At 36.1% G+C, this 14,375-nt stretch overlaps 2 protein-coding genes across 2 annotated transcripts; one reads left to right on the forward strand and one right to left on the reverse strand.

Moving 5' to 3' along the window:
* Positions 1 to 2,395: 2,395 nt before the first annotated feature.
* Positions 2,396 to 3,382, reverse strand: LOC122105219 (olfactory receptor 1094-like). Its single transcript, XM_042676367.1, has one exon. It carries the CDS (start codon positions 3,380 to 3,382, stop codon positions 2,396 to 2,398), a length of 987 nt encoding a protein of 328 aa, XP_042532301.1.
* Positions 3,383 to 8,524: 5,142 nt separating this feature from the next.
* On the forward strand, positions 8,525 to 13,816 carry LOC122104759 (olfactory receptor 1086-like). Its single transcript, XM_042675694.1, is given in 2 exon segments — positions 8,525 to 8,566; positions 12,860 to 13,816. Coding segments are annotated over 2 exon segments (999 nt in total).
* Positions 13,817 to 14,375: the final 559 nt, after the last annotated feature.

Here is a 14,375-nt window from a genome sequence, read left to right on the forward strand (position 1 = left end):
CAGAAATCCTTACACATCCATTGCTGCATCTTTATTCCTGGGCTTGCTTCTTCCTCTATCAAAACCTGATGACTATGGTCAGTTTAAATGAAAGTGACACTTTTCAAAAATATATAGACTCATTTCCTGACATGTAACTGCAAACCCTGTGTAGACCACCTTTATAAAAAATAAATAAAAAATTAAAAATGAACAAATGAATCCAATGAGCCAGAAAACAGCCTTGATTAAAACTGAGATAACAAGTTTTGGTAATCTGATTCTGGTGATATAAAGACAGCAAAGATGTTAGAATGCTGAAAACATGGTAGACGAGATGAATATTTAGAAACACGTTGGAAATAGATTGTTCCTTTGTTCAAGAAAATTCTCTCCTAAATATCATAGAGGAGAAAGATACTCTTTCATTTCATTTAACAAATGTTTATTAATTGCTTAAATTGAGACAGAATCTGGAGGTAAAGAGCACAATCCAATCTGCTGCGTTGTTTCAGAGTTCTCCACCTAATAGCAGAGAAAGATGGGGAAACATAATATTTAGAGATAAAAGTTACCTTTTACCAGAGTAACTATATATTTTTTATTTTTGTTTTATTAATCATATTTTTGGCAATTCTGGGGTTTAAACTTGGTATTTTATGCATCCTTGGCAGATTCTCTACAGCTTGAACTATTACTCCAGCCCAGAGAGCCACATTTTAAGATGTTGAATTGAATAGCTTATTTTTAAATTAAAAGCCTTATCCATATGAATTTAGTTTGAGTCTCTACCAAACCATGAATTTTCACATTTTTCTTACCACACATCTACAAACTTTCTTTCTGTAATCTATTGGAAAACCAAGTCTGAAACTTATGTCATGATTCAAATTCTAACTTTTTGTAGAACTGGAGCTAATTTTTGTAGAAGTCAGAGCCTGGGACTATGCCTTAGGTTGTTTGTTGATTTTTGTTTGTTTGTTTACACAAGGCTGGCACTCAAAATATTGTCACAGCTCCACATCTGAATTGTTAATACATATCTGAAGATAAGAGTCTCATGGACCTTCCTGCTAGCACTGGCTTTGAATCTCCATTCTCAGATATCAGCATCCTGGGTAGTTAAATTTTCAGGTATGAGCCACCAGCACTTGGCCAGAATTCAAGTCTTACAAAGAAAACTGTCTTGATTACTGTGACAAAGTAGGATATCTCTTGTGGAGGAACAATTCCAACACCTTCAAGGGAAAAAGGCATGCTTCACTGAGGATGAGTGAATGCCTACTCTGAATGACTTTTCAAGTATAAGCACATTCTGCAACAAAAGTGCATAAAACACAGTAAGATTGTTAGAGTTTGTTACTCTTACTCACTGGCTTTAATCTGTAGGATAATGAAAAACCAGTTAAGTAAGAGGGTTGAAACCCAGGGCTAAGGACCCAAGAAAACAAGAATCCTGAAAGTTAGACTGTTATGGAGATCTAAAGTACACTCAAATGTTTTTGTCAGTTATATTTTTTATTCTTTTTTAGGGGGGTATGGAGGAGCATGATCTAAAAATGTATTGTTTTCATTAATAAATCATAATTGTATTTCATTGATGAAGTATGTTAATAGGAGATTGTGTTACAGGTATACAGTATGCAATGTTTAAATCAGCAATGTTTAAATCAGATTAATGTAAATTTATTGACATTTAATATTTTGGTGATTATGCCTTTAGAAATTTACTTACTCTATTAGATATTTATAAATATTCCGTATTTGAGTTATTGTTCATTATTGTTATAAATTATTTTTCATGTAATTGAACTAATTTACTAAAAGATTAGTTTCTAAGATACACTAACATTCAGATACATAAGTTTTAAATATTAGGCTCCATTATATTTAAGGTAGGTGAAAAGCAGATGTGATCAATTTTTGATTGGTCAGTGATCAAAATGATAATAGAATTAAAAAAGTATGAAGTTTAACTAGGAAAGACCATGTCAAAAAAGCATACAAGGATATAAACATAAGAATAAGAGAGAAAATTTTTAAAAAATTTACGGAGTCCTCCACAGATATTATAGAATAAGGAAAAAACATCAGAATTACTGCTCAATTTACTACATGAAAATGGCAGATGTTAATTCTAGTTATCTAAGAAGTGAAAAAAATCAAAGATCACAGAGGTTGGAAATATATTTACAAAAGTAAATATTGAATACAAAAAAATGAGCATAGCAATCATGATATAAGAAACATACTTCTCATACATTTAAAAAAATCATACGCTGCAGGATTAATCAGTGTTTTACTGGCAAATATTGTGAGACTCCAAGTATTATTATCTGAAACCAGGCCTTTTTGCTCTGTAGTTTCTAGATACAGGTACTCAACAGCACTTTATTCTTTTCAGTTTATCTTTATTCTAAATGTGTACTTTAGTGATGAAGCCATATCTCTCTACCATTCTTAGAAATGCTGCTTTCACATCTTTGTTCCTCAAACTGTAGATGACAGGATTGAGCATGGGGATCACTATGGTGTAAAATATCGACACGATCATGTCATGCTCTGAGGCATGCTTGGAACTTGGTCTCACATACATGAAGAGGATCGTCCCATGATAAATGGACACTCCCGTCAGGTGAGAGCCACACGTGGAGAACACTTTTCTCCTCCCTTCAGCTGAAGGCATCTTCAGAATGGCCAATAGAATAAAACCATAGGAGACCAGGACTATCAGAATGGTGACCAGCTCAATGGATCCCACAAAGTAGAAGAGTAGAAGCTGGTTTAACTGAGTGTCAGAACAAGAAATAGCAAGCAATGGGGGAATGTCACAGAAGACATGCCTGATTTCATTGGATCCACAGAAAGACAGGCTAAAAGTGGCCACTGTGTGTATGATGGAATGGGCAAGACCACCAGCATAGGAGGCTACGATGAGGGGCACATACACTCTGGGTGACATGCGCACAGAGTAGAGGAGAGGGTTGTAGATGGCGACGTAGCGATCATAAGCCATTGCAGCCAATAGAAATGATTCTGTGCTCCCAAAGGTAACAAACAAGAGCATCTGCGCTGCACATCCATAGAGCGAAATGGATTTATCTTCTGCTAAGAAATTGACCAACATTTTTGGGGTCACTACTGTAGAATAGCAGGCATCTAAAAATGATAAGACACTGAGAAAATAGTACATGGGGTTGTGGAGGCGGGCATCTACAATGACCAGTACAACCAGGCCCAAATTTCCTATTAGAGTAAAAAGATAGATTGCAAGAAAGAGTAAAAATAATACAACTTTCAGGTCAAAATCATCTGTGAAGCCCATCAATATAAACATCGTCACCTCAGTCACGTTCTTCCTTGGAACCCGGTGTATATCCAAATTCGACTCAAGTCTTTCCATGATGATGTTCGTTTATAGTTCTAAAGGTTATTTTCTGTGCTGAGAGAGTCTAATCAGTTGTCTGAAGTTTTTTCTTAGACTGGTATAATGATTCCTTTAGCACTAATGAGTTAGGAGGTGACAGAAGCCACTTTGCCACAAGTAGATGCATTTTGCTATATAAGTAAAATTAAGACTCCGTTTAATACAGGAAAACCACATTTAACATGTTAAAAACACCTCATAAATATTCATGGATTGTATTTTAATAAAGTTTCTCTTACATATTCTGACACCTATTTTCATATAACAAATCATCTCCCCTTTAACCTCACAAAGATGAAAAATAAAGGAATTTTAAATCAAAACATCCTAATGAAAGCACAGATCTCTCCAGTAACTTTTTTGTGTGTGCTGGTACTGTGCCCTGAACTCTGGGTTTCATGCCCTCATTTGGCTTTTCTTGTACATTGTTGTTTCGCTACCATTTGGGCTATGCCCCAAATTCCAGCTTTATGCTGGTTAATTAGAGATAACATGCTCCACGATTTGTCTCTCTAGTTTTGCTTCAGACATGTCTTCCTTCAAACATCTGTCTTCCAGAATCAGCCTCCTGAATAGCTAGGATTGCAGATGTGATACACCAGCACTCAGCTTAATACTAATCTTACATTTATTATATATTACATAGTTAATATTTGCAATGGTTGAAATGGAAACAATCAAATTTAAGACTGTATCAAATAGAAATGTGAAAAAGTTTACAAAATTATTTAATTTTAAATGTTTCCAAATGGCTTGAAAATAAGATGACTTACATTCATGCTGATAAAATGAGATTTTAACCAAAATTATTTTATCTTTTCTTAATGCTATTTCTTTACAATTAACTGTTATAGCAATATAATGGAATTAAAATACCTCAGTAAGTAATTAGTGCAAGTATGCATATTATTTCAAGGTCATAAAAGTAGCTATGTTTAATTTTTTTGCACACACACTCATACAAAGAAATAAATATCTACAAAAACATTCAGTATTGACATGAGGATGAATGGGAATTAGGCAGAAAAAGAAGCTTCACAATGAAAAGAAGAAAAATAGGAAGAAAATTTTGAAAAATATATTAATAGGTAGTCAAGTAAAGAAAACCATAAACCATTAAGCAATAATGAACTGATGTACACAGGAAACATTTCACAGACCTTAGAAATTAACCTTTACTTTTCTGATCTGAATTGTATTTGGAATCTAAATGTTTGTATTAAAGATTCAGAACTAATTGACTCTAAATTTTAAAAAATTACTTATATTATCTGGTTAGATTGTTCAAAATTTTCATATATAGCCTGTTAGACTATGTGATGTTTTAATCACATGTGAATGAAGCAAAAATATGAAACATGGCCTCCATATTTTGCCCATATAACAAACTATATAGTTTTATCAAATAAAATTGTAATGAAAGCACCAAGAAATTATATATGCTAATATATATATATATGCATATATATATATCAGTGTAAAATGTATCCTATGTCTATTTGAGTTAATTTTCTCACCATCTAATTATTTTTACCTAGTTTTAAATATTGCCTTTGGTCTTCCTCTCTTCAGACATTTATCTCCCATCACGGAAAACAAAGAAATTTTATACTTTGTAGTCTTAATGACCAACATATAGACATGATTCATTTTATTCTTCTCTGCAAAACTTCCTGAAATCTGGTTTCTTTTAAAAATATATGTTACAATTTTGTATTCACCAGATCTTTTTCTGTTAGATTTAAATATTTGAGGTTTCTACCTTGGCATCAAATTAAAGGTTAGAGACATTTTATAAGTAATGAAACATTTTTCACCTTACCTATGAAATCACTCAATTATGGACTCCTGCGTGAACTATTCATTTTGGATTCTATTTTTTATAACAAATTCTTGATCTCTCTTTAAAGTCTACAGGGGATTGTACAAAGAAAAAAACACAAGTTTCTAAGAAGGAAAAATATGATGATGAATTTTTATTTCTTTTCTAAGCGAGTTAATGACACTAGAGTAATTAACTCATGAGAAAAGTCATTACATGTAGGGACATTGGCTTTTTTTAAAGTATCCCTCAGTGGGAAAGAATTTCAGAAATACAAGGCATAGTGCTGGCTTTGATCCTAATCATTTACATGACATTGAGTAGAGAATTGAATTCTCATTAACGCAATTTCTTCTTCCTGGGAATTTCTAAAAAAAATCATACAAGTACATGTATAACAAAATATTATCGAAACATGACCTAAGTGAGAATGCATATATATATATATATATATATATATATATATATATATATACACACATGTGTGTGTATATATATATATATATATTATATATATTATACATCAATTACTAAGGTTTGATAAATTATAAAGTACTACTCTGACAAAAGGCAAGAGAATCAGACCAAAATTATTTTGATATTTAATGGAAGAAAAAAGATGTGAAAGCATGGATAAGACATAACGAAAAAGTAACCATTTTCCAATAAGCATCTTATTTAATGCAGGGAAAATAACTGAGCATTAGAATGCACACTGGCTTCTAACCCTCAAGCTCTTTCCATCAAGATCCCTCCCATATCCCCAGAACCATGAGGTACTTCCACTGCCTCCCTACATGATCCCATCTTCCTAAATTGTCCTTACCCATCTTATTCCAATATCTCCATTCTAATGACCACTAAAGATGTGGTCATAGCCACTTTTAGAAGCTGCAGTAATTCTAGCCCAGAATGACTCACAACACTGGTAGCACACTTTCGTGCACAGTTAACCCAAGAAATTAAGAGCAAATTCCCAAAGTTAGTAATGGGTCCTCAAGCCTCTCAGACATGATCCCTCGCTGTAACCTTCTCTAACAAACAAGCAGCTGAAGAAGGAAGCCATAGGCCATGAGAGGAAAGATGTGAGCCCAGACTGGATAATTGGGAGCAAAGTTTTTGACCACCATCTGAGGAGCCATGATGTCTCTAAATGACAAAGTATACACCTCAGGAGACAAGACACCAAAGATGCATCATCCCAAAAGCTCACAATGGTGATGGGAGCTGGGATCATGCTCATGATGGTGATAATGGCAATGGATAAGCACAGATGGTAAGGATGATATGTAGCCCATTCTAGGACAATCTACATCAGAATACAGTACTCTGGATGACACTGACTGTATCGAGCAAGTCTATTTGGTTCCTTATAAATTTGAAGGGCTGATTTATTTACTCTGTAATTATAGGTAATTTCTCCTTTAAAAATGTACATTATGGATTGAGGAAAAGTCTCACTGGCAGAGTTCTCTACAATCTTCTGTCCTAAGAAAGACCAAATAATTACCTGTCAACTTGTCTTCTGTAGACTAAATAGTAATTACATTGTTCACATATAATGATTTTTTTTCCTTTTGCTCATTTTTCTCTTCTTCTGCCTTTTCCATTCTTACATTAAGACAATTTCACTGTTCAAGGATAATTCGGAATTTTGTTTCCTTAGCCTAGTCCAGTAGAATGTAACACCCTGAACTTTATTTTTTTTTTTTTTGGTGCCTGTCCTGCAACTTGAACACAGAGGCTAGTCATTAACCCTAAGTTTCTTTTTGCTTAAGGCTAGTGCTCTACCACTTAAGCCACAGTGCCATTTGCAGCTTTCTCTAAGTATTATATCAGAGATAACAATTTCACAGACTTTGAACTCTGATCCTCAGATCTCAGCTTCCTGATTAGCTAGGATTACAGCTGTGAGCCACCAGTGCTCAGCTCATTCTAAACTTTTAGACTCCTGGGATCTCAAAGGATAAAAATTTGTGCAAAAGCACTGATAATAAAAACTAAAATGAGAATTTAATTCTCATTAACACAATTTCTTCTCCTGAGAATTTCTATAAATCATAAAAATACATGTATCTGTAAAATATGCCAAAAGACCTGTAAATATGTGTGAACACGTGATTTTAAATATGTGCTATTCTGTCATGACTATGTTTTAGATTTTAAGAAGTAAAATAGAAGGAACAAGTAAGAGATGGGGATATGTTATTAAAAAAACAAAACACACACACAAAGAAATGGGAGAAAGTTATCAGTTATCAGTTCCAGGTGCATTGTGAGACAAGATTGATGATAGAGGACCAAGTCCAAGAACCACACTACACACAAACTTTCCTGAAAATAGAACAGAAATACCATTAAGAAACTCCAATCACAAAGATAAGAATCTCTTCAGAGGGCACACCTCAAGTTCCTAAGAAACATGCATTTTGCTAAGAAACACAAGAAAAGGGCTTTATGAAGATGCAGGCAAATGACACTAAGGCCATGAGTGCTTGTGCAGAGACCATCAACACCCTTGTAAACAACCAAAAGGAGTTGATAACAAATGCAGGATCCCCTAAGAGTGGTTACCAGCAAGCTTCAGAAACTTGCCTACATCACCCACTCCAAGCTTGGGAAGCATATTCATTGTCCAGGGTCGCGGGCTCAGGTGAAAGCACAGGTTCATCCAAGACTGGAACTCCAACCATATCTCCAGCTCAGGCCCAGGCTTTGGGTCAGGCTGTTAAAGGTGCCCAGGCCCTTGGGAAGGCACCATAAATAAGCACCACAGCCAGTGTGAGGACAAGTGGATTGGTGTGAACCCCAGCCTCTGGTTGGCCAGATATGAAAAAGAAAGGAAGAAAGAAATTTAGGCTGACTATATTGGTACATATCTTAAATTTCAACTACTCAGGAGTAAGGAATTGGAGGACAGTGGTTCAAGATCATGGGTTGAATCCATCCTAGGAAAGGCTATGAAACTCTTATGTCCAATTAACCACGAAAAAAATTAAAAAGCTGGAAATAGAACTATCACACAAATGGTAGAATGCTAGCCTTGAGCAAATAAAGCTTAAGGGCAGCATCTGGACCCTGAGTTCAAGCTCTAAGTGCGCTCTCTCTCTCTCTCTCTCTCTCTCTCTCTCTCTCTCTCTCTCTCTCTCTCTCTCTCTCTCTATCCCTCTCTCTCTCTCCACACACACACACACACACACACACACACACACACACACACCTGCCAACCTGAGGTGGGTGGGGGAAGTGTTGATAAAAATAACATTTAGTCCCAAAGTAAGGATTGTACATGGCCTATGGACGGCATCACCAGTAAAAGCAGCACAGGGGCTCATGACGTAAGGCCCAGATTAACAAGGTAGGCAAACATGGCGATACATGAGAGCATGCAGGGTGACACGAAGTCCACATTAGAGCATGAATATATTGCCTCCCTTCAAATGTAACTAGTGACCAATTATGCTCTGATTGCACCTGGGGCAGAGCCATCCCTCAAAACAAAAAAAGTCAATGAACCGATTTAGATATGAAGATGCTAAGGTAGCACACATAAAGCAAATTAGGCTTATCCTCAGCATAAATCAACCATCTTCCTCAGGAGTGCATATCTTTACCATCTAAGAATCATATTGTATGAGTAGATGTGCTTCTGGGGCAAAACTCCATACTACACAGTGGGAGAATTCTACCTGAGCAATGCAATAACAGCAGCTTGGGAAGATGAGAACCAATAGACAGCTTTCCCCAGGCAGGCCAGTTAACATTCAGCAGTGTAGATTTCCAAGGAAAACACACTGACCATCACCCTCAAGTGATCCATTATAGATAGGACATGCAAACTTAAAACCACAGCTCGAGTAGATATGATTTACCAGTAAAACTGTGGGATTTACCAGTAAAACTGTGGGGTACCAACTCAGCTCTTCATCCATCTATGGCTGCTACTGACAATCACAGTGAACTCTTCCTGTGGGCTGGGAGTTCAGTGTCCATGTGAAACAAACCCAGGTTGTGTTTCAAGAGTTTTCTGAAAATCACAGTATGCCAGAGTTTGCATCCAATGCCACAGAACGAACACCTTCAAGAGCCACCTCTAGGATCAGCGGTAGAATACTTGCCTTGAATGCATGAGGCCCTGGGTTCGTTTCCTCAGCACCACATATGCAGAAAAAGCCAGAAGTGGTGCTGCCTCTCAAGTGCTACAGCGCTAGCCATGAGCTGAAGAGCTGAAGGACAGTGCCCAAGGTCAGAGTTCAGGCCCCATAGACGACACAAAGAAAAAAAGTCAAAAGCAAGAGACACCTCTAGAGCACACTGCCACATCATTCTGTATCAGCTATAGAGTCTTGGTCCTTGTCCAAAATAGACTTCAAAAAGAAATGGTGGACTCTTAGTTAGAGTCCACACCACTATTAAGCAGGGAATTATTTTGGTAATAGGAGAGGATATATGAAGTTCTTCTGCTATTAGAATATAAGGGACCATACTCCTTGAGGAAGATAATGTGATTATTTGATTCTTCTCCATACATTTAAAGAGTGGAATTAGGTAGCATTCATCTTTCTGTGCCTGGCTTATTCACATAGTATAAAGTCTAACAGGTTTTCTATGTTGCCACCTATGTCCAGACTTCCTTCTTTTCTTTTTTTAATTTTTGTTATTTTCATTGCTATTGTAAAGGTGATGTACAGAGGGGTTACAGTTGCATAATTCAGGCAGTGAGTACATTACTTTGGACCAGTGTTACCTATTCCTTCATTTTTCTTGCAGTCTTTCCCCTCCTTGCTCCCACAAATTCTACAGTTCATTTTCAACATAGTGTCCAGTGGATATCACTGCTGCATTTTTTCAGCCTTTTTTCTACCATTTCTGTGCTCCCTAGGACTCTCTCCAGGGTGGATAAACTTACATACAATTCAAAAGGTGCAGAAATAAAAAGCAGTGACAGAGGAGAAAAAACAAACACAAAAGCAAGCCTCTTGTTTCCATCTCTTAGAACTTCTTTTTAAGTTCTCAATAAGATCCTATTGTATGAAAGTAGAACTTTTTTCCAATTCATCCATCAATGGACATTAATTTTTCCATGTTTGAGTTATTTCAAAAAAAGCTAAAATGAATATTGCAGTGCAGATAGGCCTTTGAGATCATCAATTATTTGAGTATATAGTTAAATATCTGGTTGCTGGATGCTATGATACTTTAAGATTTAATTTTCAAAATAAGGTGTATACTGTTTTTCATAGTAACTGTGTTTATAGATTCCTATCAACAATGTAGAGCATGGTCTATGCTCTTTTAATTTTTGAAAGCAAGTATGCTAACTGATGTAATGTTTGCATTGTGGTTTTAATTTATATTTTAAAGACCATATTATACACAGTGGTCTTAAAAGTCAGGAGAAGCATTCCAAGATCCCTGAAGAAGAAGATAAATCATAAAAATCAGGTATTAAGATAAAAAACCACAAGAGCTGAAGCAATTTTGTTAAAGAACAAAGCTAGAGGCATCACACCGTCACAGAGATCAATGGACCACAATAGAGAGCCTTGATACAGTTTCACATGTATGATCAACTATGTGAACACAGTTGGGAAAAGGATGGTCTCTCCAAAGCAGTGTTGAGAAAACAAAGTATTAATGGAAAAGAATACAATTAGGCCCTTTAGACACATTATAAGGAAGAGCATGTAGGACCTCATACCAACACCATTTACCCTTTCATTACAAATCAAATCATTATGTTGCTGTTATGAACCAGGGGATAATTGGTGCATATTCCTTTGGGAGCACCTCTTTTGAGATTTATCAGCAGTTGAAGAAGTACATATAAACAACATGAATGAATAATATTCAGGGGCCAAACTAGCATGTTCTATTTCTTGGGTAAGATAAATTGTCAGGTAACTAAAAGATTATTAGGCAAAAAATACAGTTAAAGAATCACTATGTTGTTTTGAATTGCACATAGTAGTTGCTGATTACACTTTAGTTCTTACCTCTCTTACATGTTTAAATCACATATATTTGGAAGTATTTGTATGAATTAAAGCTGCAACCTCATAGAAGGAAGAAAAAAGCGAAGCTATTGAGTTGATTTTTGTTTATGTAAAAGATTGCTGTTTCAAAGAGGTATGATTTTGTTTTATGATGAATGAAGTTAATTGATGAGAACAGGCATGATTCTTTCAGTGAGGGTAAGGAAGCACTTGATTCACACAATAACCTAATGGCCTTATAGCTTTAATATGGAAAAAGTGTTTTAAAAACAGTATCTTCTTTATATAAGCATGGTTTGTATCTCAGGGATTCAATATACTCAAGTACAATCAGACTGGACAGAGGAGAGAAGAGTTGGACAACAAAACCATAGTTTTAGGGAAGACAGCTAAGAAACTAAGTCAAAATGTGCTGTATACTGTGAGTGAGACCAAGAACTGAGTAGTGGTTTTAGTTAAGTTGTTACTGGGTGAAATAATATAAAATTCATACCAGCTTATTCCTGTGGCAGATGCCCACTAAATGTCTGTTATCATGTCTCTCATCTTTGCAAACTTTGTGTTCATCATGCAGCTCAAGATCTTTGCCCTTATTTCCACTGCATTCAAGTGGAATTTTTACAATTAAATTCTTCTTGGCTTAAATAGAAAATTCAACATTATTTAGTGGTGAAAAATTTTATAGCTATTTTTCTAGACATTACTCCAAATCTTTTGGAGATATTTTTGTATTAATTGAGTCAACTTAGTGTAACTGATTTTCACATCTTTCAAAAAATTGACTCAAGAAAAAATTTAACCCAAAACTTCTTATTGTCCAAAACAGAAGTAAGCTCATTTTACACTTAAAAATTTTTGTTAGTCATAGCCATTGTACTCGGGGCCTGTGTACTGTCCCTAAGCTCTTTTGCTCAAGGCTAGCACTCTACCAATTTGAGCCATAGTGTCACTTCCAGTTTCCTGGTGGTTAATTGGAGATAAGAATCTCAGAGTTTCTTGCCTGAGCAAGAAAATATAAGAAGGAAAACCCAGACCAGCTCAGTGTCCTGGAAGATTACCTACTTAACAGATGTGAGGCTTGCATTCTAGGCTCAGTATATTTAAAAAATTGAATTTTAATATAAGTGGTTCTTCAGTATTTCAGACTTATGAAACTCGTATTAATATTGCCATTCCAGAAGTGAGCAAGTTATAGTGAAAACTTCTCTACAATTCCAGACAGATCTAATATTCTAATTCTATGCCAAACTGCCCTGATATAATAATTCATGGCCTTAATTAGCCACTCATTTTGTAATTTAATGTATGAACATGAAATAGTCAATAGAATTCAGCTATGTTAACTAGTTTACTTGGTAATTAATAAAGAGTAATTGGGCAATCATGGTCTTAAAATCATTGCTTCTACTATTGGCAGTAGTGACTGCCAATAAACACAGAAATGAACATTCCTGAAATCTACTGCATTGAAGGAAAATTAATCACTGACAAATATATATATATATATATATATATATATATATATATATATATATATATATTGCACAGGTATAGACAATAGCCAGATTCCTTAGCATCACAGGGCTGTTCATTTCATTACCATCTAACGCTCTTCTTGGAATTTCTCTCTTCTAGTTGTTTCTATGAGATTCCAACATAATGAATGTCACTGAAGTAACTCTCTTTGTACTCAAGGGATTCACAGACAGCCGCGAATTGCAGATTGTCTTCCTCTTCCTGTTTCTCGCCATCTACCTTTTCACTCTCCTGGGAAATTTGGGACTGATTGTGTTGGTCCTTGGGGATTCTCGACTCCATAACCCCATGTACTATTTCCTGGGAGTCCTGTCTTCAGTAGACGCCTGCTACTCTTCTGTCATCACCCCAAATATGCTAGTAGATTTTATGTCAAAGGAGAAAGTCATTTCAGTCTCTGGGTGTGCAACACAGATGTTTCTTGCTGTTATGTTTGGGACCACAGAATGTTTTCTGTTGGCTGCCATGGCTTATGATCGCTACGTAGCCATCTACAACCCTCTCCTCTACACAGTAAACATATCACCCAGAGTCTATGTACCCCTCATTATCGCCTCTTATATTGGTGGATTTGCTCATGCCATTGTACACACAGTGGCCACTTTCAGACTGTCCTTCTGTGGATCCAATGAAATCAGACACATCTTCTGTGATATCCCAGCTCTTCTGGCAATTTCTTGTTCTGACACTCATATAAACCAGCTGCTCCTCTTCTACTGTGCGGGGTCTATTGAGCTGGTCACCATCCTGATTGTCCTGGTCTCCTACGGCTTCATTTTGGCTGCGATCCTGAAGATGCGTTCTGCTGAAGGGAAGCGAAAGGTCTTCTCTACCTGCGGCTCTCACCTGACTGCAGTGTCGGTTTTCCACGGCACAGTTCTTTTCATGTATGTGAGACCCAGCTCTAACTACGCCCTGGAGCATGACATGGTCGTGTCAATATTTTATGCTATCATGATTCCTATGTTGAATCCCCTAATATACAGCTTGAGGAATAAAGATGTAAAGCAGGCGATGCAGAAGTTATTTAGAAAATATTTTCTTGCACTAAAATAGCATTGGGAACCTTGAAAATAATGTTGTCTGTGTCCATAGGGGAGGATATGATGAGGATCTTTGCTTGAACTTATGACTAATATTATCTTCTTAAATAGTTTAAAAATAAAGATTATATTCTGTCTTATGTCCTGCTCTGTTTTGAATGCAGAAGAACAGTGATTTGGGCATATGGTTTATACCAGGTTTACACATATATTCACATATTAAGGTATGGATGCTGATGCTGACATCGTCTGGAATACATAAAAGTTTCCCAGAATCCAAGCCACATCGCCTCATGCCTGTCACTTCAGCAACCCGGGAAGTAGAATTCTATCTCAAGCCTACCTTTGGCCAAGAATTAGTATGGTAAGCTAATTTCAGACCATTTATAAAATGAGTATGGTGATGCACACCTGTAATCCAAGTACCTAGAAAGCCCTAGGTAAGAGAGGATGAGTTCCAGGTATATTTTAGATATGAGACCCTTGTCCATTGTATGGCTAGTGAAGATCTTCTACCAATCCGTGGGCTTTCTATTGATCTTGCTAACTATGTCCTTTGTCATGCCGAAGCT

The sequence above is a fragment of the Dipodomys spectabilis genome, unplaced genomic scaffold (assembly GCF_019054845.1).
Source record: "Dipodomys spectabilis isolate Male_0828 unplaced genomic scaffold, ASM1905484v1 ptg000030l, whole genome shotgun sequence".
Taxonomy (NCBI): Eukaryota; Metazoa; Chordata; class Mammalia; order Rodentia; family Heteromyidae; genus Dipodomys; species Dipodomys spectabilis.